Genomic DNA, 26,106 nt, shown 5'->3' with positions numbered 1-26,106 from the left:
TTATGTGGTCGACATTGGCATTATATAGAACGATCATACATCGACATTAATCAAAACAGCTGTTTAACTACCGTCTGCACAAAATGAACAGTTATCTGAAGTTAATTAGTAATGAACGCAGGTTAAACAAGGTTAATAGTCGCATGTATCAGCAACATAACAGGTTTGACTACTTACATTATTCGCTGCTAAAGCGCTGCACGTTGAGCCATTGATGACATTTATTTTATTTTTGACCCATCAAGCGCGATATGATAAATGCTGACACATATCTCGCCACTGTGTCGCGTCGCGGCCTGTTTCAGACTTTGTTTCCAGCCCCCAGCTTTCACAGCGCGCGCGCGGTTACTAGGCAACAGGAAGGCCTTCATTCACCGCTGACACAATAGACAAAACTGAGAAAGTGAAAAAAGCCTTTCAGGGTTGCGAAGGTTTTGATGTTGAATGGTGAATACAATCATGTGGGTAATGAAACGTTTTAGGACCATTGCGCCACAGTGAAAAAAAAAACCCACTACTTCAATACTGCTATATATATAAACAACATAGCATTTTTACTTTATAAATATATATCCACAAAATAAATTAAATTAAATAAGAGCTCATTTTCGTTGTTGTGATATTTTATTTTTAGTATTTTTCATATTTATAATATATTTGTCCCACAAATTATTTGCTCATAACATTTTGCCACATCAAATTTGGCTTAAAATGTAAAAAATATAATGCAAAATTTTTTTTTAATTGACTAATATTTATTAATGTCTCCGCAGAGCACCGATGGATGTGTTCAGCGGAGAGATTCCGCATTACGTCATCGCGAGAGGCGCATTACGTCACATCAAAGCAAACGAGCAGCAGAGCTCCGCGCCGCTCTCCGCGAGTCTAATGCGAACGAAAACAGACTTTTGTATTCAAACGCCGAGATTGTCGTCGATAAAGCGCGTCGTTTTAGCGCAGATGGGCTTCAGTGAACGCAGAGGAGCTGAATTGAAACCCGTTTTGGCGATGACAGGCGTTTGGTGAGTAGCAAGTGCACAGAGCTCCAGACGCCTCTCTTCATTGTGAACGCTCCACAGTCTACTACTAACAGGCATCATGCAGACTCTGCAAGTATGATATTAATAATAGTGTGTATCTGGAACATTATGTCCTAAATCATCTGCTGCAATGCCAAAACTATGAAATATTATATTAAATATAGGGGTTAAATAAGTACCTATAAATTCTGCTTATTTATGCATGCATAATATATTTATATAATTGCATGGATTTGATTGAGTATTTTATATGTGGTTGGTTTACTGTTTCGTCTCATAAAATTTCACATCTTACAAACGGACTTTATATTGTAAACCTAAACAGTGTTGACATTTGATTGGTATTTTCTGCACTTTAAGTGAAATTTGAATAGAAAGCCATTTGGAAAATAGGTTATAGTAGGTTCTGCATGCACAGAAAGTCAATCTGTGTTCATAAAAGTGATTTCTTTATTTGCTATGCCATATAATGTTATGAAACTAGACTGCATGTTGTTTTTGAAGTGCATCATTATATTAATTCATCTAATTAGATGCATAAAACAAATGGAGACGAATGAGAAGATGACATTAGAAAGACTTTCCTGTAAACATGTACGTGTAAATCACAGTCTGAATGGGCTGGGAGACTTTACCCAGAGTTCTGTGCTGCTTCATGGTGGTACCATGACAATCAGTGCAGCATACAGGCAGTTACTCTGTCTGATTGGTGGAAAAAGCAGTTAGGTTGGGTAATGGTTCACTTTGCTGCGGATAGAGTTCTCATGGAATCCAATTCACACAGCTTTCACAGCAACCCAAGACAGGACTAAATGTGCAGAAGTAAACAAAATCTCTTTTCATTCAGACATTGAAATTGATTGATATTTCCATAAACTGCATATTTTATTAATGCATAAATAATGGCTAAAATGGGATTTACCTGTGAAGCCATATGCGTATATGTATTATTATAAGTATAATAGTTTAATTGATAATGTCTATGCAAAGCAAAATACAGAAAAATATAAGAATTCACATATGTGACCCTGGAGCACAAAAGCAGTCTTAAGTCGCTGGGGTATATTTGTAGCAATAGCCAAAAATACATTGTATGGGTCAAAATTATAGATGTTTCTTTTATGCCAAAAATCATTAGGATATTAAGTAAAGATCATGTTCCATGAAGATATTTTGTAAATTTCCTACCGTAAATATATCAAAACGTAATTTTTGTTTAGTAATGTGCATTGCTAAGAACTTCATTTGGACAACTTTAAAGGCGATTTTCTCAATATTTTGATTTTTTTGCAACCTCAGATTCCAGATTTCCAGTATAATAGTTGTATCTCGAACAAATAATGTCCTATCATAACAAACCATACATCAATGGAAAGCTTATTTATTCAGCTTTCAGATTATGTATATTTAAAAAAAATTTACCCTTATAACTGGTTTTGTGGTCCGGGGTCACATATATAATATAATAAATATAAAAACACAAATATATAATAGTTTATATATATATATGTGTGTGTGTGTGTGTATTTTTTTGCAACCTCAGATTCCAGATTTCCAGTATAATAGTTGTATCTCGAACAAATAATGTCCTATCATAACAAACCATACATCAATGGAAAGCTTATTTATTCAGCTTTCAGATTATGTATATTTAAAAAAAAATTACCCTTATAACTGGTTTTGTGGTCCGGGGTCACATATATAATATAATAAATATAAAAACACAAATATATAATAGTTTATATATATATATATGTGTGTGTGTGTGTATTTCTGTGTATTTTTTTACATTGTTTGGCAGCCTTATGAATATATTCAATTTTAGCCTGTATTAATGTCAGCTTTGTCTGTTATCTAGCAATGGCGTTTCTCAAATAGATGCTTTATGTGGTTCTGTAAAAATGCAGTAGCATTATCTGCTATCAGTTACTCCCACAGACGGTTTAATGCGAGTAATCCAGCGCTAATTACTTGGTGAAGATACTCTGAACAGCTGTTTTATGTAGAACATGACTTTGTCCTCGAGGTCAGATCTGTACGCCTTATATGTCAGTCGCCTTCAAGCGCAAGCCAAATCATAAAACACAATTTCATGTTTTTCATTCAACCTGCCCTACTAAATAAATCACCCACAGAGAGACAAAAAATGGAGTCGGGCTCAAAATGCCTGGATGCCACTGACTGTCCAAAAGGATATTTATAGGCTCGGAGATCCCAGAGCCACAATAAAAGGAGAACGAGAGAGAGAAAAAGATTAGAAGACCGACTCTGTGAAATATGGGATCTCTCTAGAAATGTCCCATTAGAGGGCTTGAATTACAGTCCTCTCTAGCAAGCCATTCTTGCGTAGCCTCATCATTTTGCCTAATAATTTCACACAGAGAATCTTTAAACTGCAAACAAGGCAGGACCAGGCCTAGGGTTAGGAGATGGCACAAACTTGCAACCAGATCTGAATCAGCCATCTAAGCCCAACAAGAATGTGAGTCTCGCTCATTGGAAGTTAAAGATAGAGGCGACACATGCTGGATCCTGGCGAGTTCTTATTTCAGTCGGCTGCCAAGAACTCTATGGGCCGTTTTTGTTGTGTTTCGACCTGACGAAAAGCATTATTAAAAGTTGTGGACTCGTTGTGGTCGCTCATAACTAAGCGAGAAGAGGACCATGGTGCTTTCCGAAGGGTATCTGCTTTGGATTTTCCTTCGATTTTTTCGTGATATTTTGGTTCTTTTTATAGCATTAGCTTGTTTAGATCTCTTCCATTTGGTTTAACATGATAGATGCGGTGTTGAAACAGTGAACCAAAACACTAAATTACGCTGTGGCAGCTTGTTTATCTCTGATGTGAGTTCAATAGGGTAGATTAGTGTCACGTTACTGATGGATTCATTTTTTGCAGTGCATTCTGGATATTTTTCACATCCGCAGGTGAATTTGATATCGATGGCTGGATGTGTAGCGCTTTGTCCCCGTGTTGTGCTGAACTCTTGGATCTCTAGGATTGTGATTGAACATTCCTTAAAGTTAATTGAGCATTCAAAGCTTTGTTTAACTTCTCTAGTAGATCAACTTCATGTTTCTCTTGCTGTTTTGAAGAGGATTTTAAAGTTTCCTCAGAGCAATTTAAAAGCAATTTTTGTGAGTTTTCATAAAATGCTATCATTGTTAGTGCATGTCATTTAAGTTTATGATAGTAAAAATCAATTTACTAAGACATTGGTTGCATATACGACTTTTCACCTTACAAAAAAGTATTGTGGCTGTAAATAAAGTGAAAGTGAAAGTGATGTGACATGTGGCCAAGTATGGTGACCCATACTCGGAATTAGTGCTCTGCATTTACCCATCCAAAGTGCACACACACAGCAGTGAACACACACACACAGCAGTGAACACACACCCGGAGCAGTGGGCAGCCATTTATGCTGCGGCGCCCGAGGAGCAGTTGGGGTTTGGTGCCTTGCTCAAGGGCACCTCAGTCGTGGTATTGAAGGTGGGAGAGAGCGCTGTACATTCACTCCCCCCACCTACAATCCCTGCTGGTATGAGACTCGAACCCACAACCTTTGGGTTATGAGTCCGACTCTCTAACCATTAGGCCACGACTTCCCCAGTATACAGTATATACTGTACACTACCATTCAAATGTTCAGGGTTGGCAGGATTTAAAAAAAAAGAAATTCATACTTTTTTTCAGTAAGGATGGATTCAATTGATAAAAAGTGACAGTAAAGAAATTCATAATGTTTATATTCAATATAGAATCTTCCACAAAAAAAATTCTCTTCCACACAAAAAATATTTTCCACAAAAATATTAAGCTGCATGATTCTTGAGCACCAAATCAGCATATTAGAATGATTTATGAAGGAAAATACAAAAATTCACAATATTACTGTTTTACTGTATTATTATTATTTTTGATCAAATAAGCATAAGAGCATAAGAGACTTCTTTTGCAAACATTAAAAATACCAACCCCAAAGATTATTGGAATACATTTGACAAAAAATACTATTTCAGTCTTTCTACTTCAAAATTTGATATGTTCTTTGTAATTATTTGTGAAATTTACTATAAATTTCTGAGTAAAATTGTTTCTATACCAATTGTTTTTCAGTGTATGATGCTTTTTATATATACCATCATACTGAATGATTGCCCTATTTATCATGTACATATTTACATGAACTATTCCAAAGTATGTCAAGGAATTACCATTGTACCATGCCAAAAATATCAAGACTTTCAGATTCGAGAATTTAATTGTTGTATAAATTATTTTAGCTCTGTATATTTGTTGTACTAGATCAGGGGTGCCCAAACTCAATCCTGGAGGGCCGGTGTCCTGCAGAGTTTAGCTCCAACTTGCCTCAACACACCTGCCGGTAAGTTTCTAGTATGCCTATAAGAGCTTGATTAGCTGGTTCAGGTGTGTTTAATTGGGGTTGGAGCTAAACTCTGCAGGACACCGGCCCTCCAGGACCGAGTTTGGGCACCCCTGTACTAGATGATACAGCCGTTTCCTCAGTAAAATGAGACAGTATTATACTGAATGCCACAAGGCAGTGATCTTCTAAATGTTATTTTTAATCAAGGTCACAAGTGGAGTCCGAAACCTCTGTTACTGTCTGTAATGTGAATCATAACAAAAGGTCTCTGTGGAAGAAGAATGGGAGATAAACACGTGAATTACACCAATGTCTTTTTATATTAATACAGAGGTGGGTCACAGGTCTGTTCTGGTAGGTTTGCAAACAGCTGGGAAACACACAATGCTTTAAATACAGTACAAATAATGAAATGCAACTAACAATGTAATTGTGTATATTTAGGATAGCAAAGTAAATAGTGTCATCAACTTTTAAAAGGGAGGAGAAAATGCTTCCCGTATCTTTTGTTGGTGACGTCAATGGTTGTGTGTCCAATCAAACTCACTATTTTGTTGCAAATGTATCTGTCTTTTGATAGATGCAAACCAAGTTAGGCAGTTGCAGCATGGATAGTTTGTGCATTTTGGTGTGTATTTGTAGTTTTATTTTGAGAACTGCATTTTTTTGATCAGTTTTATAAAATTTGCAGTGGAGTTTTGATGGATTAATGGCTCAAAACTTTGGAGAATGATGTAATACATTATAGATGTTGTTTTACCCACAATAATAGTTAATTAACTTTATGCAAATCTGAAGACTGATTCCTCAAAAAGTCTCCAGTTTGCCTTCACAGCTGTGGGACGCCTGTCACACTGTCCCTTTGTTTTCTGTGTGTGTGATGTTTTTCGCAGAATGATTGAAGAGTCAGGCCGCAACAGCAGCGCCATGGCAGACAGAAGACAACTGTTTGCTGAAATGCGTATGTATTTCTCTGTTTTACTCCATACTCAAGCTATGATATGATGGTAAACATGTTGATAAGTTTAAAGAAATTAGTACATTTTGATTCAGCATTTTGATCAATTTTGATCAATTTGATACATTTTGATAAATTGATCAAAAGTAATAGATAAAGACATTCATTGTGTTACAGACAGTGTTGGGGAAAGTTACTTTTAAAAGTAATGCATTACAATATTGCGTTACTCCATAAAAAAGTAACTAATTATGTTATTTAGTTACTTTTTATGGAAAGTAATGCATTACGTTACTTTTGCGTTACTTTTTAAATCTGGACAGGGCTTGCTTGTTTGTTTTTAAAATAAAAAAAGTTCTATTTTTGGCAAATATAAAAGCCTTTTCACACCAAAAGTGAAATGAATAAGCCTCAGGCCGAAGGGAAAGTAAATTTACGTCCGTACAGTAGAATGCAGAAGAAGACATTTCAACACACTTCAGCAATAAAAAAAGACACACAAATGTTTGTCTAGAGTCATTTGTGCTTATTAGTACGGTTGAAATGGATCATCGAAGGTCAGAAGCAAAGACACTGGTTAATAGAATGGGATTAAATACATAATGCATATTTGTGTTGTTTAACATTTAATTGTTACAGGTTTACATCATATTCTGCGTTGCATTATTTTTATTCATTTTTGAGGAATACTGAATCTGTTTTTTGTTTGTTTTTGTGAGTGAGATGAATTAAAGCATATTCATATTTATTTTAGAACTACAGTAACATCTTCTGATTTCTCTCAACATGGGGGACAGAAAAGCTGTCAATCAATAAATTGGAAAAAACAGTAACTTGCGTTACTTATTTGAAAAGTAACTCAGATATTCTCTTATAAATTAAAAAGTAATGCGTTACTTTGTTTAACATTTAATTGTTACAGGTTTACATCATATTCTGCGTTGCATTATTTTTATTCATTTTTGAGGAATACTGAATCTGTTTTTTGTTTGTTTTTGTGAGTGAGATGAATTAAAGCATATTCATATGCGTTACTTTACTAGTTACTTGAAAAAAAGTAATCTGATTACGTAACTCTAACCCCCAACATTGGTTACAGAAGATCTCTATTTCAAATAAATGCTGCTTATCAACCAATCCTGAAGAAATGCATCAGGGTTTCCACCAAATTAAGCAGAACAACTATTTTCAACACTGATAATAATCAGAAATGTTTCTTGAGCAGCAAATCAGCATGTTAGAATGATTTCTGAAGGATCATGTGACACTGAAGACTGGAGTGATGATGCTGAAAATTCAGCTTTGCATCACAGGAATAAATACAATTTTGGAATATATTCAAATGGAAAACAGCTATTTTAAATTGTAATAATATTTCACAGTATTTCTATTTTTAATGTATTTTTGCTCAAATAAATGCAGCCTTGATGAGCAAAAGAGACTTCTTTGAAAAACATTACAAAAATCTTACTGACCCCCAACTTTTTGAATGGTAGTCATGCTAACATTTCTCTGAATGGATTTCCCTGTTGAGAAAAACATCTTCAACCAGCCTAAGGTGGTTAGCTGGTCTTTCAACCTAGCCAAGCTGTTTAGTCTAGTCTGTTTTGCTGGTTTTAGAGAGGTTTTGGGCTTTTGACCACTGGCCATAGCCACCTAAACACCAGCTAAAATGTCTCAGGCTATATTTAAGCTGCATGTTTAGACATGTACTGTACTTTCATTAGATGTGATGTTTTCATCTTACAGGTGCACTAGATCTGGACTCTATCAGATTGTCCACTTATAGGACAGCATGCAAACTGAGATTCATTCAGAAGAGGTGCAATTGTAAGTATGAGGGAGTTTACTGCAAAAATTGTTTTACATTATGTTTACATTAGTAAGTGTTTTTCACACAAACGTTCTGAATGTCCATTGTTCTGAATACAACTTTTTTTTAGTATTTACAGTAACTTTAGTCTTTGGAAATGATGTTGCCATTTGTTCTTCACTTCTCGCAGTGCATTTGTTGGATATCTGGAATATTATAGAGGTTTTCCGGGAAAACAGACTCAACTCCATGGACCTCAACACAGAGTTCTCAGTGTCAAATTTGCAAGCAATACTGTCCACCATCTATTACCAGCTGAACAAGCGCTTGCCCACAACCCACCAGATCAATGTAGACCAGTCCATCTCGTACCTCCTCAACTTCCTGTTAGCGGCCTACAACCCGTAAGAAACCCTGCAGAGCTGCCTTAAATCTGTCTTAATGTATGGCATATAGTATGTCATTTCTTTAAAGGGGTCATATGATGCGATTTCAATTTTTCCTTTCTCTTTGGAGTGTTACAATCTCTTGGTGCATAAAGAAGATCTGTAAAGTTGCAAAGACTAAAGTCTCAAATCCAAAGAGATATTCTTTATAAAAGTTAAGAGTCAGCCACGCCTACCTAAAACGGCTCGTTCTAACACGCCCCACATGTCTACATCACGATGTGGGAAGATTTGCATAAAGCCGCCCAAATGTTGACGCAAAGAAAGAAGGCGTAACTTTTATTCTCGCTGTAGTATTGTTGCCGCCGCCGCCGTGTCGTGATGGTGCTGTGTGTTTCGTTGTGAAAGCGAAACTACTTTGTTTGGCCTTCCAAAAGAGGACGATATCTGCTTCGTCATGCCTAGAGCTGATCCGTGCTGGTCGCTGAGGAAATACTACAACTTTGCGCTGTGGATCACCGGATCAGCTTTCACCGTGGATGACGCGGAGTCTAGCCTGGGGTCGTCACATGTGGTTGCCGCAAACCTCCTTCATCAAATCCGCCTCTGCTCACTTTAGCCCTCCGGCCGTTCCTCACTCTTGCCCCCGGCCTCTGCTCACTCTAGGCCACCGCTGCTCACTCTAGGCCACCGTGTGTGATGCTGTGTTTCGTTGTGAAAGCGAAACTACTTTGTTTGGCTTTCCAAAAATGGACACGACTAGAAATCAGGGGTTAAGTTGTATTTACAACACTGTTCCAGAACACTTCAACCCAAATATTCAGATGTGTGCAGCACATTTTATGGAGGACTGTTTCCTGATCCTGGTAGAGTAGACTACAATGCCGGCTGTTCTGACTCACAGACTGTAAGTACGTTTTTCATATTTAAAGAGTTTTTATATTTAAAGCGAGTTTTTTGAGCAGTGTAGAGTAGCGCTTGTTGTTTGTCATTTCTCCGATCTCAAATGCAGACATGGTTTTATGTTTACGCGGCGCGATGCAACGCAACGTGTAAAAAGACAGTATAAATCATTATAATCCATAATTATGTCCCCACTGGATGCAACGAATGCCTCGTTTATAATGGATTTTCATGTTTTTGAATCATCGCTCCGGCCTGACAGGGCATCATCACAATATGGTGAGGGGCGTAACATTTCCGTCACACGCTTGAGGTATTCACCCAATCATAACGCACTGGATAGCTGGCCAATCACAGCACACCTTGCTTTTCAGACCGATGAGCTTTGTAAAAATCTACGCGTTTCAGAAAGGCAGGGCATAGAGGAGAAACAATAATGTACAGTATGTGGAAAATAATGTGTTTTTTTAACCTTAAACCGCATAAACACATTTCATTACACCAAATACACAAAATAATGTTCTTTTTAGCAACATCATATGACCCCTTTAAGAGTAGAAAGAAAAAAATTCATCTGAAGCTTCACTTCCTGTACATGACGACTCTTCATAATCTTCACTTAAACTGCTGAACTTTTAAATGTGTGAGTTGATGATTATGTCTTTTTTAGGGAAGGTGTGGGAAAGATGTCGGTTTTTGTGGTGAAGATGGCTCTGGCTGCCCTCTGTGGAGGGAAGATTTTGGATAAACTAAGATGTAAGTTTCACTTTGGATTTGCCTTTGAACTGATGTGTGTTCAATGCTTTGATGCTGATTAATGGGCGCTTAAGTGAATGGACTCATTCTATCATCATTTTAAAGATCAGAGCAGCTGTCATTACTTGAAAGTCAGTTCTAACCACGAGGCATATTCACCTCTTATGACCTTGGCAGTGTAGCTAAAACTTTTTCCCTCTTTTCTGGTTAATCGTTCCTAGTAATAAAACTTTAGACTACACTACTGTTAAAAAATTTGGGGTTGGGAAGATTTTTAAAATGTTTTTGAAAGAAGCCTCTTATGCTCACCAAGGCTGCATTTATTTGATCAAAAATACAGTACAAACTGTTTTATTGTGAAATATTATTACAATTAAAAAAAACTTTTTTCTATTTTAATATTATGTCAAATGTAATTTATTCCTGTGATTTAAAGCTGAATTTTCAGCATCATTAATTCAGTCTTCAGTGTCACATGATCCTTCAGAAATCATTCTTCCTGCCTGCAAAATGCATTTATTATTAAGTTATTAAAATCTACCTGGATCTAATTTAACATAGTTTCTTTTTAAAAATGAAACTGATCACTCCTGATGCTCATCTTTTTGTTCCGCAAGATGTATTTTCACAGATATCGGACCCAAACGGAGTGATGATATACTCGCAGTTTGACCAGTTCCTAAGGGAGGTGCTGAAACTGCCCATGACGATTTTTGAGGGACCATCTTTTGGGTACACTGAGCAGTCCACAAGAACCTGCTTTCCACAAGAGGTTCGCGATTATTTTTTAAAATGATTTCATGCATAAAGCAACCAGACACAACTGTTCAAATGTTTGGGGTCAGTATGATTTTTTTAAATTTATAAATTAATACTTTTATTCAACAAGGACACATTAAATTGATCAAAAGTGACAGTAAAGACATTTATAATGTTAAAAGTGATCCTGTTTATGTGAACTTTTTATTCATGAAAGAAAAATATCAAGTTTTGCACAAAAATATGAAGCAGTGCAACCGTCTTCAACACTGATAATAAAAAATGTTTCTTGAGCAGCAAATCAGCATATTAGAATGATTTCTGAAGGATCATGTGACACTGAAGACTGGAGTAATGATGCTGAAAATTCAGCTTTGATCACAGGAATAAATTACATTTTAAAATATATTCACATAGAAAACTGTTATTTTAAATTGTAATAATATTTCACACTATTACTGTTTTTACTGTGTTTCTGATTAAACAAATGCAGCCTTAGTGAGCATAAAAAAACATTAAGATATCTTACCGACCACAAACATTTAAACGTTACTGTACATTTTTTGCAGGGCAGACAATAAAACAGGTGAAAATAATAAGCAACACCCTGGCAATAACCAGCAACCACCCAGTTTCAAATGCATAGGAACAGCAACAGCATGTGCAATTCACAATTTATTGAGAATTAAACAAACAAACAAAATGTTTTTCTCTTGTACACACATGGTATTTATTAACTCATTTGTATACTAACTGCTGTCCCTCCTCAGAAAAAGGTCTCGCTCAATGTGTTTCTTGACACATTCATGTCGGATCCTCCTCCTCAGTGTCTGGTTTGGTTACCGCTGATGCATCGGTTGGCAAACGTTGAGAACGGTGCGTTTTAAGCATGTTTATTTCATTTTTGTAGCAAACCATACATATGGCTTAGTGATATGTTAGTACTTCCTTCAGCCATTCAGAACCTAAATGAATGACAAATATTGTGACAGCGTTCAATTAGTAGTGTTGACTTGATTTTGCTTATCTCTTCTCTAGTCTTCCATCCTGTGGAGTGCTCCTACTGCCACAGCCAGAGCATGATGGGATTCCGCTACCGGTGCCAACAATGTGATAATTACCAACTCTGCCAAGAGTGTTTCTGGAGAGGCCATGCCTCGGGCAGCCATAGCAACCAGCACCAGATGAAGGAGTACATGTCATGGGTAGGTGAACGGCCATGTGGGAACGTGACTGTGCGTAAGTGCCAGTCCTGTCATCCAAACAGCCTTTAGCCTTTGACAATGTATGCCAAAAATCACTGTTAAATCACTGTATGCCTTTATACTAAATTTCCTGACACCAGTCTAATGAACTCTGAGCACTGAATTTGCCACTTTGGTAGCATTTACTTTTCTTCTCTAAATTACTTTTAGATTTTAGTTAAGTTAACTTGTGTTTGGGGTCGGGAAGATTTTTTAAATGTTTTTTTGAAAGAAACGCTCAGCAAGGCTGCATTTATTTGATCAAAAATACAGTAATCATTATTAAAATCGTTATATTATTTCTATTTAAAATAACTGTTTTCTATTTGATCATAGCTGAATTTTCAGCATCATTACTCCAGTCTTCAGTGTCACATGATCCTTCAGAAATCATTCCAATATGCTGATTTGCTGCTCAAGAAACATACATTTCATGATACTTCATGTTGGATTTTTTCTAAATTTTCTGATGATAGAAAGTTCAAATGAACGGCATTTATTTGTAACATTATAAATGTCTTTAGTGTCACGTTCGAGCAATATAATGCATCCTTGCTGAATAAAAGTATTAATTTCTTCAAACAAATCTTACAGATTTTGATCTTACAGGCAAATGAAATATGCAAAAATTGCTGAAAATAAATAAACACTTACTTTACACAAAATTAGTTTTTAGGTAAATAATTAGTTTTACATGACCATTTCCACCCTGTCTCTGACTATTATAATTAAACATTTATTATTAGTTACTGTACCTTTAAGACCTCTATATGTAAGTAATCTCTCTTATGATATTCTTTGAGTATTTCTACATAAACATTTATATTTATTTAAAAAGAGCAAAGAAAATCCTGTTTTTCATTATATGGTTAAACATATTCATGGATATTTTTATAAATATTTTCACTTCTGGTTCAGTACAGTCCTTTATTTTGCTCCAGAAATCTCCAGCTAAGAAGTTGTCAGACGCTTTCAGTAAATCTCTGAGTTGTGCCACCAGTCGAGAGCCTCCTTACCCGATGTTCTCCGATAACCCTGAGAAACCGCTCAACTTCACTCATGTTGGGTATGTAAACTCAGACATGACCATATTTTTGCTCGAATAATCCTCTTTAGTGTAAAATGATTGACTGGATTACGCTGAATGTAACAGAAATTGTGCATGCTAACATTGTCCTGCCTTGTGTTTTTTTGCTTTTATGCTGCGAAACAGGGACACATGGTAAGTAAAGTGAGATGAGGAGTCATATATTCTCATATATTATATGATTTCACAATATTGATGTGGGGAAACTAATCTTAGACGCACTGATATGTTTGACACTATGCAGACGGACACACTTTTATCGCAGCGCCACAATTATTGTTTGCATTTCCTCCAGGCCTCCCAGACCTGTGAACAGTGGAAATGAATACATGCTCTCTCACTCCATGCCTTCCTCAGGAAACCCTTACTCCAGCAAAACGTGAGTCTGTTACTGTACCACACGTTCAATAGGCGTATGTGTACAAGCATAAATCTGAGCTTAAAGTATTCAAGCTTCAGCTCACATCATGAACTTGTTATGTCTGTTATGCTTTTATTTCTATGTTCAGTCAGACAGGCTGCTATCGTACTTAAATGAAAATTGGATATGTTTTCTTGGAAACTAACCGAAATAAGAATTCAATTGAAGTACTAAAACTAAAATTGAAATAAAAAAATGAAAGCTAAATCAAAATCTTAAAAAAAAACAAAAAACTAATAGCAATTACAACAGCACTAAAACTTTAAATAAAGAAAACTGAAATGACGAAAATGAAAGCTAATTCAAAATATTAATACATACTATAATAGTATATAAATGATACTAAAATGACACTGGTGTGGATTAAACATGTTTGTGTAAGTACATGTGTTGCTCATTAACTTGTTGTTTTATTATGTCTCATTTTGGGGGTAAAAAGAGGTGCTCACGATGAGACGAAGCAAATGAAGCTGTTTTCCCGGACGGCCCCAGATCTTTTAAAAGGGAAAGGGTAAGTCAACCTGGATGAAATAATGTCACTAGATACATGGGACTGTTTTGAGTAGATGCAAATAAAAACAAGGCTGTGAGGGATTGAAGTACAGCCCATTTAACATGTCATACTGTTTTGTACATGATTGTTGTTAGTTCAGACAAAAATGGTTGAGAAGATGTCTTTGTCCATTGCAAATGTATAAAAAAACTAATTTTCAATTTATTGTCAACATTATGACAAAATAGATGGTACTTCCATCTCACACAACTCAACTGCATCACCCAAAAATGAAAATGAGCTGAAAATTTACTCACCCTCAGGCCATCCGAGATGTAGATGAGTTTGTTTCTTCATGGGAACAGATTTGGAGACATTTAGCTTTATATCAATTGCTCACCGATGGATCCTCTGCAGTGAATGGGTGCCGTCAGAATGAGAGTCCAAACAGCTGATAAAAACATCACAATAATCCAGTCCATCAGTTAATTTCTTGTGAAGTGAAAAGCTGCATGTTTGTAAGAAACAAATCCAGCTCTTTGGACTCTCATTCTGACGGCACCCTTTCACTGCTGAGGATCCATTGGAGAGCAAGTGATGTGATGCTAAATTTCTCCAAATCTGATGAAGAAACAAACTCATCTACATCTCAGATGGCCTGAGGGTGAGGAAATTTTGAGCAAATTTTCATTTTGAATAGTGGACTATTCTTTTAAATATGTCATCAACTCTAACTAAAGTCTATTTGCATTATGTATTACAAATGCATTCTGTATTATTATTAATGCATTCTAATAATGCATGATTTTATAGAGGAATCGTAAGAAGCTGAGATCGTGTGAAGATGTTTTTTAGGCTCCATTACTTTTTCATCTCATCTGTGTTTCTGAAACATGGTTTCAGGGTTCAGTACAACCTCGATATTGCCGATAGGCTCGCTGATGAGCACATACTTATCGGACTTTATGTGAATCTCCTCCGAAAGGACCGTTCATGGTCAGTGTGAGCTGTCGGTCTGCTGAGGTTGCTGTGGCAGTTTTCTTCCTAATCTGTTTTTAGAGCTCCAAGGTCACCATGTCAGTCTGGTAATACCCAGAATTCAATGTAACATTGTTAATGTCAAACTATCATTTGAGGAAACAGTGCAGGTTTTTTTCCACAGTTTAAATATACAGTATGTAATATAATTTCTGCATTTTAGAAAGGACACCAGATGTGGGATGGTGACTATTCTGGACACTGCGCTGTCTTGTATTTGCAGCTTGCTAACTGGCCAGGCTTTTGTTGTGTTTAAGCAGTGTATTTGCTCTGTGTTAAACATATTACATTTCACTGCCATAGAGCGCAACAGTCCAGAAGTAAAAATGCCCTTCAGTTTCCCCATAGAGAGACTGACTTTTAGCGCTAATGTATTAACCTTTCAGTACAGAACTACCAAGAGCTCTGAGGTTGTATAGTGATAAAATATGCTTCTATAGAATGTGATTTCAAAATCATATTTAATTGCTGAATTCTCAGTGAAGAACTACACTATCCATAATGCTGTTATACAATATAAGTTTTATAAATGCATGAAAATATTGTTTTATGCTTCTTGACTTATAATCTATATATTTATATTTTACTGTCATTTCTATTTTAATTATGTCTTTCAAAATGTCATTCACTGTGAGTAGATTGTGGTGTTAGCAACTCCAGGGTTATGGGTTTTATTCCCATGATATTCCCATTTTATCCCAGTGATAAAATGCATGTTGTGAATGCAGTGTCACTTCAGATAAATACATAAATATAATATTTGTGGGATGAGAAGTCCCTCATCACTGTATTTGTATGTACTTTTTTCAGATTTTCATGTATTTTTTGCTGCAATCACATGTTGTAATGCTATGATTCTCTTCAGAGCCTATTAGTTGGATTCATAACTTTTTAATTGGCTAAGGAGAAAATGGATTAAAAAAAATACATCCATAACCAGAGAAAAAAAAGTGCCGTTCACTGTAGCGCTCTATTGCACCAGGTGTATGTGCACAATAGTTCAAAATGAGAACTATTAATAGCATCTCTCGCTTGTTAAATAAATTCTGCCAACTTGAATCAATCCCAAAATCTAATTTGTCCTCCAATTCTACAAACATTTTATGGACTCTTTTGGAATATTATTTTGTTCCCATCCATTATTCAAATAGTGTGTAAACTTCTAATTTGATTAATATATGACAAATATATTAATTATTATTATATGTGGGTCTTTTGTGTAGAAGTGTGTGTCATATTTGGGGAGATTTGTGTCAGTTTGATGTGCAAGAACACAAAATTCACAATCAATTATCCATTTTTGGCTTGGCAACTAGTCTTTAAACAAGGGCATGATTGTGATAGTGGATCTCAGAGTCACCAGTATCTCTGAATGAACTGGTTACCTATGGCTACATGTTTCATATGTTTTCCCATTAGACAGCACTCTTGTGTTTTCCAGCAAAGATGTCTAATATTGAGATTATTCTGGCCTTTGCTCCAAACCTTGCAGTGCTTTTTTGGGAAACTGGGGCTCTGTGGTCTTCATGCTTCGCTTAGATCCTGAAATGTGTTTACGTGTGCTGGTTTCTGTTATTAGGATAGTACTGGTGGATATGTTCACTAAAATTATGTTCTTCAGTTTTCAGGAGAGCTGTAAAAACCAAGATGATGAGCATTTCCTCATTGCCCGTTACGCCTCCCGATTGGCTGCTGATGGAGCTGCAGCGGTAAGACAGCCAATCAGAGAAACTTTCCATTATTCACTGAATATCAATGCCATTATTTTTATAAAATGCAATAAATTAAATTAGAAAAGTTGAGTTTTTTCCTTTACATGAATAGATTGATGTAATGGGCAATTGGATTGTTTGGGAAACCCGTTTGGAAACAAACATTATGCAGTCATGCAATTGTGCTTGTGATGCTGCTTTTGGCACAGAAATGACACACTTTGACTTTAATTATTATGAATATACTGTATGCAAATAAATTAATGTAAACAACTCATTGACTTTATATACAACCTGATAACTCTTAACAGAAGACCAGAGTCCCGGCGGACATCTCTCTCTGTCTGGACTCCAATAAACAGCAGCGACAACTTATCGCTGAGCTAGAGAACAAGAACAAGTGAGTTTGAGTCTGTTTATTTTAGTATTGCACAGTGACATTGAATTAGCATTCTTAAAATGAATAAACTGTGTGTTTTCAGGGAGATTTTGCAAGAGATCCAACGACTGCGACAACAACATGAAGAAGCTTCCCAGCCTCCGTTAGACAAAAGCCAACAAAACCCAACATTACTGGCTGAACTGAGACTGCTCAGGTAAAGACCTGCACACACACACACACACACACACACACACATGCACACGCAGCGTACAGCCATGAAACCTGATCATATGTGGTGATCAACAGATGCTGATGGTTACGAGATAGACGGCATTGAAAGTGAGTGTAACCCACACACACACACACACACACACACACACACATGCACACGCACACGCAGCGTACAGCCATGAAACCTGATCATATGTGGTGAACAACAGATGCTGATGGTTACGAGATAGACGGCATTGAAAGTGAGTGTAACCTGATCACGGCTCTTCTCATGAATGAGTGAAAGCACTTTAAAAGCAGTTTGCAACACTGAGACTCCTTCCTGTTTGTGGACATCACCAGTCTTTCAATTCTGAAAGTTTACTGTGGTTTTTCTCTAGTAATATTAACTGTTGTAACATGATATTTTGGTTCTAGATTCATACTAAATAATCTATTAGGGAAGTGTTTTGTGTGGCAGTTTTGGTTTCTAAATGTGTTTTTATTACTATATTCATAATAAACGCTATAGTTTGTTATATAAAAACCATAATTGCATTTATGGAAATTAGGTTTTACCTGTTATTGATAGTATACTGCAAATACCACAGTTTAGAATATGATTCCATGGGAAGAACTATGGTCAATTTTCATTTTTATATCTTTACCCACAAGTTTTGGTTTCTAAATGTGTTGTTATTACTGCTTTCATAATGAACATGATAGATGGTTTTATAAACACCGTAATTACATTTATAGAAATTAGATTTTACCTGTAAATAAAACCTACTGCAAGTGCCACGTTAAAGAATATGGTTCCCAGGGAAGAATATGGTAATTTTTCATTTTTATATTTATATGTTTATTTTTTTTCTTGTTTTATTACAATAATTTTTTTTTATTTTTTTTTATATATTTTATATTATGTAGTTTTTATATGTTATATATTTTTACGCACATGCTTTTAATGATTGATATTTCTTTAGTAGACGTAGAAGTAGAAAGTAGACGTCTGATACAAACATATTGGGTGAATTCACTAAACATTTGCAACATTTTGTCATGTGGGATTATGTATCTTAATCATAAACTGACTTAACCAAGCATTACTACACCCTGCAAATTGTGTTCAGCACTGATAGTGTGGGTGTGTTTACACCATTACCTAATTTGTATCATTTATTTATTAAATATGGTGGTAAATAGCACATGCAAATAGGGTCAAAAATCAGGCTGTTTATGGTTGCACAATTCATTTTTGGTTAATGTCGAAGTTATATTGATAACTGTGTGGCTTTCTTGGTCTGTTTGTGTCTCAGGCAGAGGAAGGAGGAGTTGGAGCAGAGGATGTCGGCCCTTCAGGAGAGCCGTCGAGAACTCATGGTCCAACTAGAGCAGCTCATGCTTCTGTTGAAGGTAGAGAAGATCACACACAAACACACAACAAATGATGATGACACGATTTTAAGAAGTTAAATTCAGAATGTAGACATGCAGAGTTTCATGTTAATGAGCTGAACTGCTCCATCTACAGGAAGAAGAGCTAAAAAGAGCTGTAAGTCTCAGAGCCTTGTAACAAAACTGGGTTAATATACTTCAACTTACTCGAGCTTAACTGTATGCTGTGTGTTTGTTCTTCCTAATATTAAACTCAAGAAATGTTTTGTGTTGGTTGTGTCTTTGGCATCCAGGACTTACATTTGTTCATTTAGCATTGCACAAATCAAAGTAAATGCATGCTGTTATTCAGACAGACTACATTTGGGCATGTCGATTACATACTCGAATTCTTCTTTATAAGTTTTTGAACAAACTTCTAACACTGTATTAAATAATAATACATTTTGATGTGTAACTCATTGTTTGTGCTATAGACATAAATGACTGTCTAAAAAAAAAGAAGCCTGAGAATCCTAATGGGAGTTTACTCTTTTGACCACCAATAACACCAATCAGATTTTAAGACAACCAACAGTTTACTTCTAGAACCTTACCTGCAAAAGGACATTATATATAGTGTTACAAACTGTTATTCATAATAAGTTGCTAATCATTATTTAATTTACAAATATTTGACTTGATGTATTTTATTTAATGTTTTGTCACTCATTCAGACACTATGAGCGCTTAATATTGTAGACTTTTTATGATTAAGCCAGTGTTAATTATACACTATTATATGTGACCCTGGACCACAAAACCAGTCATAAGTGTCAATTTTTCAAAATTGAGATTTGTACAGCATCTGAAAGCTGAATAAATAAGCTTTCCATTGATGTTTATGGTTTGTTAGAACAGGACAATATTTGACCGAGATACAGCTATTTGAAAATCTGGAATCTGAGGGTGCAAAAAAATCAAAATATTGAGAAAATCGCCTTTAAAGTTGTCCAAATGAAGTTCTTTGCAATGCACATTACTAATCAAAAATTAAGTTTTAATATATATATATATATATATATATATATATATATATGGTAGGAAATTTACAAAATATCTTCATGGAACATCTTTACTTAATATCCTAATGATTTTTGGCATAAAAGAAAAATCGATCATTTTGACCCATACAATGTATTTTTGTCTATTAATACAAATATACCCCAGCGACTTAAGATTGGTTTTGTGGTCCAGGGTCACATATTATATTTTTAATTCGCTTTTTTAAAAAAATATTTTTTCAGTTTTAATAATTTTGTTTTTGGGGGGGTATTTTTAATACTTTTAGTAACAACCCAGGTTTAAGTATGTATAACATTACATTTATATAATATCCTGATAATCTCCTTTTGTTTCCTAGAACCAGGGCCCTGGCCCCTCCCCTCGTTCCTCCCCCAGCCACACCATCAACACATCCATCCAATCAGTGTCCGGCAATACCACACCCATCCCCATGCCCATCCAATCAACATCCGGCAATACCACACCCAGTCAGACACCTCAGGACTCGCTCATGGGCCTGGGAGGAGAGGTGCAGCAGGCCTTCGCTCAGGGTAACACACATGTTCCTCTTGTGTTTTCATACATTCACCTGGCCTGACAAAATAAAACTAGGTGATACTGCATTTTGACATTATAGGAATATCCTAGGTTGACTAAAACAGAGGGTTTAATAGGACAGATGTGACTTATGTGAATTATACAGCAAAAAACATGTTTAATATTTGACCTGTGAAGTTTTCTAAAATATTTCTGGAGTAAAAATGCATTTCCATGTAAAAACTGCACTAACTGAGTTAAAGTATGAAATGCAATTATCTCTAAATCAAAACTGTACCTGGTGACTTTTAATATCTTATATAAAATTACTGAATTATAAAGTAGCAGTTATTAAATATTAATATTTATGTAATTTAATATAATCTAACTTTTTTTTTAATTATTGAAACATTAAAACATATGCTGACCAAGGCTGCAATTATTTGATTAAAAATACAGTAAAAACGTTGATATTGTCAAATATGACTTTAATTTAAAACAACTCTTTTCTATTGTAATATATTTTAAAATGTAATTTATTCCTGTGATCAAAGCTGAATTTTCAGCATCATTACTCCAGTCTTCAGTGTCACATGATCCTTCAGAAATTATTCCAATATGCTGATTTGCTGCTCAAGAAACATTTATTATTATCAATGTTGAAAACACATTTAGTGTTATTATTAAATAATATTAAATAATTTGATTTCTTTTTTAAAGGCTCCAGAAGGAACTTAAGAAATGATCTCCTGGTAGCTGCAGACTCCATAACCAACACAATGTCTTCATTGGTGAAAGAACTTAACTCGGGTAATATCAAATTTGATGCACTTATTTTATTATAATTATAGAATAAGTCATTATTCATTGATGTTCAGACTTTTGTCTTCGATGATGTTTAGAGGTGGGGAGTGAAACAGACAGCATCTCTGACCTCACGTTCCCAACATCAGACGTTCTCCACGCCAGGAGCGCTTCAAGATCAGGGTAACACAAGCTGGACTAAATCATCTGCTGTTTTCACCTGCTGACTGGCGGATCACGTGTTGTCCAGATCTCCTGGGCACATGTTTACAGTGTTTCTGGTCTCATAGGGCAGCAGGTGCGCTGGAGTCTGGGGATTTCTATGGACATGATCTAGAAAAGCAGCTGAACAGAGAGCTGAAGATGGAGGAACGACTCAGACACACGCAGGAACAGGACAAGAACGTCCTGGTGAGACACTTAAACATACAGTCAGAGGCCTACAAAGACCTTTTTATAGAGCATTTCAAAGCAAAAACGATAATGCAGCAGTAAGATCAGCTTCTGTCCAAATTAATACACGTACCAGAGCAGTTTGAATGTCAGAGAGTTTTGCATGTGATACGTTGGAATATGCAAATTATCAACCATGGCAAATGACTGAACCAACCATCATTAGTCATCGTTTTACTTATATTTGTATTTATAATCTTTGCATTATTATGCTCCTAAACAGTAACAAAATTAGACAGCATCTTAATTCAGTGAGAATACTGAAAAAAAATGTTTAGCTTTTTCCAAAAATATGAAGCAGCACATGTGTTTTCAACATCGATAATAATCAGAAATGTTTCTTGAGCAGTAAATCAGCATATTAGAATGATTTCTGAAGATCATGTGACACTGAAGACTGGAGTAATGATGCTGAAAATACAGCTTTGCATCTCAGGAATAAATTATATTCCAAAATATAATGTAATATAAAAATTTTAATAATATTTCACACTATTATTGTTTTTACTGTATTTTTGATCAAATAAACGTAGCCTTGGTGAAAGTTTTTTAATGCATCAAAAAATAAAACTCAAACATTTGTCATTTGTCAGCATTAATTTTTCCTTAAATTAAATTAAATAATACATGTGTCACGAATTTGGTCCATGGACTTCCGTTTATTCACCACCAGAGGTCACCCTTTCCATTACATTGACTCTCGCACAACACAAACTGTTGCATAGCACCCCGGACTACATATCCCATCATTCTTTGCACGATTTGCACACGGCATTGATTGCACTCATTGCACACAGCTGTTTCTAATCACCTCACTCACTATATAACACCCACTCTAACCACCTTTCTCTGCTGAGTATTGTTTAGCCTGTACCCCTTTCTGAGTCGCCGTGTTTTCCTTGGTTTGCCTTGCCTGTTTTTGCGGTTTCTGATCTTTGCCCGTTTTCCTGGATTTCTCCCTCTCATCTCGCCCCTGTGATTCTGTCTGCCGATCGGTGACCTACGCTAGCCCTAGGACTATTCTTGTGTTTTTGCCCGCCATATACCTGTTTGCCATTGTTCGACCCTGCCTGTTATACCACGTCTCTTGAATAAAAGTTTGCAGATGGATCCACACGTCTCACGTCTCGTCAGCCCCGTTACAACATGCATGTAACAAGTGGTTTTTATTTACGACAAAACTCCCCAAAAAGATAAATAATATCTCTTATGTTTCTGTATTCACATCCATATTGTCATTTGCCCCAAAACCATTTTTAAGCAGCAAACTTTGGATGAATCTTCTGGGAAATATGCCAACAGTGTGTCATGAGTGTGCTGCATCATATATCAAATCTTTATTTCTTTTTAATTGCTATAGAAATTAGATGAAATAGAAATGAAATATCCATTAAACCAAATGGATATTTCATTGTAATGAACATATCCCCAGGCTGCTTCCAGGCACCTGTTTTGAGTGCCGAGATGATGTTCATTTTAACCGTGCAACTGTACAAATATTGCCACGGGTGCTGCATGCAACATGCCACAACTATTACTGCAAATGACATGCTCCTTCCATGTCATGCATGGAGATCAGGTCATTTTAACATGGTCAATTTTAAACTCCTTGATTCTGTTTTTTCCAGGTGACCTCACAAGAATAGCTGTGTTATAGTGAGTAATGGTAAGTATTTGTCAGCTGAGCTGTGACTGATGCAGTACAACAGTGTTTGATGGTTCAAACGAAGGTTTTCTCTTTGTCTCATCGCAGGGAGATTGAGCGACTCTGAAGCACTGTGCAACCAGACCTGAGCTGGAACATACCACACTTCTGACAACATCAACAATACTGTGGTACACAACCCGATCTATAAATATAGAAATATATTTTTAGAATCTACAAGATGTTTTAAGACAATACTGTGAACCGACTTTGGAAATTACAAATAGTGGAACTGTCTACAACACCGCCAGTGCCATAAATCCAGTGATTATGAGATTATTTCCTTGGTGTTAATGTGTTCAGTTTGGTTTATTTCTGTGTGTATCTGTTCAAACTTGTACTGTATTTAAATATCTGTTGGGTAAAGTGGGGGGTGATCTTTAATGAAGCTGCTATCTTTACAAACGGCATCTTTTATTGTGCATTAAGAGCAGAATAGCCTGACCTGATGCTCCTTTAAAGCATATAAAATAGTAGGATTATGTTGTAGCTTCAGTTTCTCTTTGAGAGTGGAATGATTTGAGATTTTCTCATAGTGTTGTATACACAAATACACTGCCTTAGCTTATCAGACTCCGTTTATTTTAATAGCTGGATAGGTGTGAGTACTTGGTTGCAATTTATTCATTTTTAAAGGCAAGGCAAGGCAAGTTTATTTATAGTACATTTCATACACAATGGTAATTCAAAGTGCTTTACATCAAAGAAAAGAAAATAATAATAAATACAAAAAATCACAACAATAAAACAAGGAATTGAAAAACTTTGAAAATGATTTAAAAATTGATTTAAGAGGTTTAAAATTGATTATACATAAAAAATGATTATACATAAAATATAGTGCAATCAGTTCGGACATCGCACAGTGCTCATTCAATAAATGCACAGCTAAACAGATGAGTTTTGAGTCTGCATTTAAATGTGACTAATGTTTTAGCACATCTGATCTCTTCTGGAAGCTGATTCCAACTGCGGGCGGCATGATAACTAAAAGCGGACTCCCCTTGTTTTGTGTGAACCCTTGGTATTTCTAACTGACTCGATCCTAATGATCTGAGTGGTCTGTTAGGTTTATAGTCAGTGAACATATCTGCAATGTATTTAGGTCCTAGGCCATTGAGTGATTTATAAATGAGTAAAAGTACTTTAAAATCAATCCTAAATATAACTGGAAGCCAGTGTAAAGACCTAAGGACTGGTGTAATATGCTCAGATTTTCTGTTTCTAGTCAGAATTCTGGCAGCAGCGAAGAATTCTTCTTGGGAAGGCTGGTGAGGAGACCATTACAATAGTCCACCCTGCTGGTGATAAAGGCATGAACAAGTTTCTCCAAGTCTTGACTGGAAACAAAACATCGAATTTGTGCAATGTCTTTGAGATGATAATATGCTGATTTAGTTACTGCTTTGACATGACTGCTGAAACTAAGGTCTGTCTCACACCAAGATTCCTGACTTGACTTTTAGTTGTTAGACCCCTAGAGTCAAGGTATGCGTTCACCTTGAGAACCTCATCTTTGTTTCCAAATGCAATGACTTCAGTTTTTTCCTTGTTTAACTGAAGAAAGTTCTGGCACATTTTAAAGACATTTGAATGAATACAGGGGAATCTTGTATGTCACCACGTCACATTTAATATTATATAACTTTATTTTGAACAAATTCCTAAAACTAAACATGCAGTATGTTTTGCATGAAGAGAATAAAGCCTATTTTTAGGACCATTTATATTTCTGTCATAGTGACATTATTTTCATGACAAGTAAGCACAACGTTGTAATATGTTTTTATTTAAATCAGTCTAAATTAAAGGTAGTAATAACAGATGATGTGTTTATATACATGAATATATATATATATATATATATATATATATATAATGTATTAGAAATTATTGCAATAATGATTTATAAATAATTATTTTTAAATGATTACTTATTTAATTAATTATTTATCCTCTTTATGCAAAATATATAGCTTTTTTTCCCTTTGGATTTTAGAGTCTATTGCATGTTTTTTTGTTGTTTTTTTCAGGTTTCATGAGATTCACCCAAAACTTTGTACCTCTGCATTCAGTGGAACATACTATTTGACTCCAAACGGCACACAGTTCGTTTACCATGCTCTATCATTCAGCTTGCAATATTTTAAATGTTTTAAGAAACAATGAAATAGGCATTTTTAAGGCAAAAATATGTGACAGCATCTGACACTACTGAATGTGCTGTTATGTCAATCAAGGACTGACAAGATGCCTTTTGGTGTAAGATATGTTGATCTAGAACAGAATTTTCATGCTTGGATAGGTTTTGTTAGTGAATATGAATTCCTTGTAAAGACCGTCTCTAGTAGACGGGTTAAAGAAGACTGGTGTGGCTTTGACCATCTCCAGACTCTTTCATTGATGTGTTGTCTTTGATATGCTACTGTCACACTGCAGCGCTCACATTTTTCTCACTGTTTACTTTTTCCAGAACAAAAAAAGCAGCATCCGCACCCTGCTGCCAAGCATTGCACTTTTCAGTGATTTTGCATGGTCCTAAAAAAAATAAAAATATTATGTTGTACAAGTA

General features: G+C 35.6%; 1 protein-coding gene across 7 annotated transcripts; it reads left to right on the top strand.

Annotated features, from left to right (window-relative positions):
• Positions 1-844: 844 nt before the first annotated feature.
• On the top strand, positions 845-26,106 carry LOC107599680 (dystrobrevin alpha-like). 7 transcript variants are annotated; one of them, XR_001610689.1, is made up of 25 exons: positions 3,646-3,721; positions 6,325-6,392; positions 8,139-8,219; positions 8,393-8,606; positions 10,162-10,247; positions 10,865-11,019; positions 11,777-11,882; positions 12,045-12,211; positions 13,192-13,316; positions 13,464-13,472; positions 13,633-13,716; positions 14,198-14,269; positions 15,155-15,247; positions 16,911-16,998; positions 17,313-17,401; positions 17,484-17,597; positions 18,913-19,009; positions 19,128-19,148; positions 20,394-20,586; positions 21,293-21,382; positions 21,475-21,559; positions 21,667-21,787; positions 23,458-23,495; positions 23,583-23,665; positions 25,568-26,106. XR_001610689.1 is itself a non-coding variant. In XM_016291346.1 (24 exons), exons 2-23 carry the CDS (start codon positions 6,359-6,361, stop codon positions 23,473-23,475), a joined length of 2,142 nt encoding a protein of 713 aa, XP_016146832.1. In that variant the 5' UTR covers positions 845-1,022; positions 6,329-6,358; the 3' UTR covers positions 23,476-23,495; positions 23,583-24,056. The 7 variants fall into 7 exon arrangements, 6 of the variants coding, with proteins under 6 accessions (XP_016146832.1, XP_016146828.1, XP_016146829.1 ...); XM_016291346.1 differs by lacking the exons at positions 3,646-3,721; positions 25,568-26,106 and adding an exon at positions 845-1,022 and having other exon boundaries at positions 6,329-6,392; positions 23,583-24,056; XM_016291342.1 differs by lacking the exons at positions 3,646-3,721; positions 25,568-26,106 and adding an exon at positions 845-1,022 and having other exon boundaries at positions 23,583-24,056.

The sequence above is a fragment of the Sinocyclocheilus grahami genome, unplaced genomic scaffold, assembly GCF_001515645.1.
Source record: "Sinocyclocheilus grahami isolate Dianchi unplaced genomic scaffold, SAMN03320097.WGS_v1.1 scaffold270.1, whole genome shotgun sequence".
In the NCBI taxonomy this organism is placed as follows: Eukaryota; Metazoa; Chordata; class Actinopteri; order Cypriniformes; family Cyprinidae; genus Sinocyclocheilus; species Sinocyclocheilus grahami.
The sequence above is the reverse complement of the archived record's forward strand: the minus strand, read 5'-3'. Positions and strand labels throughout refer to the sequence as shown.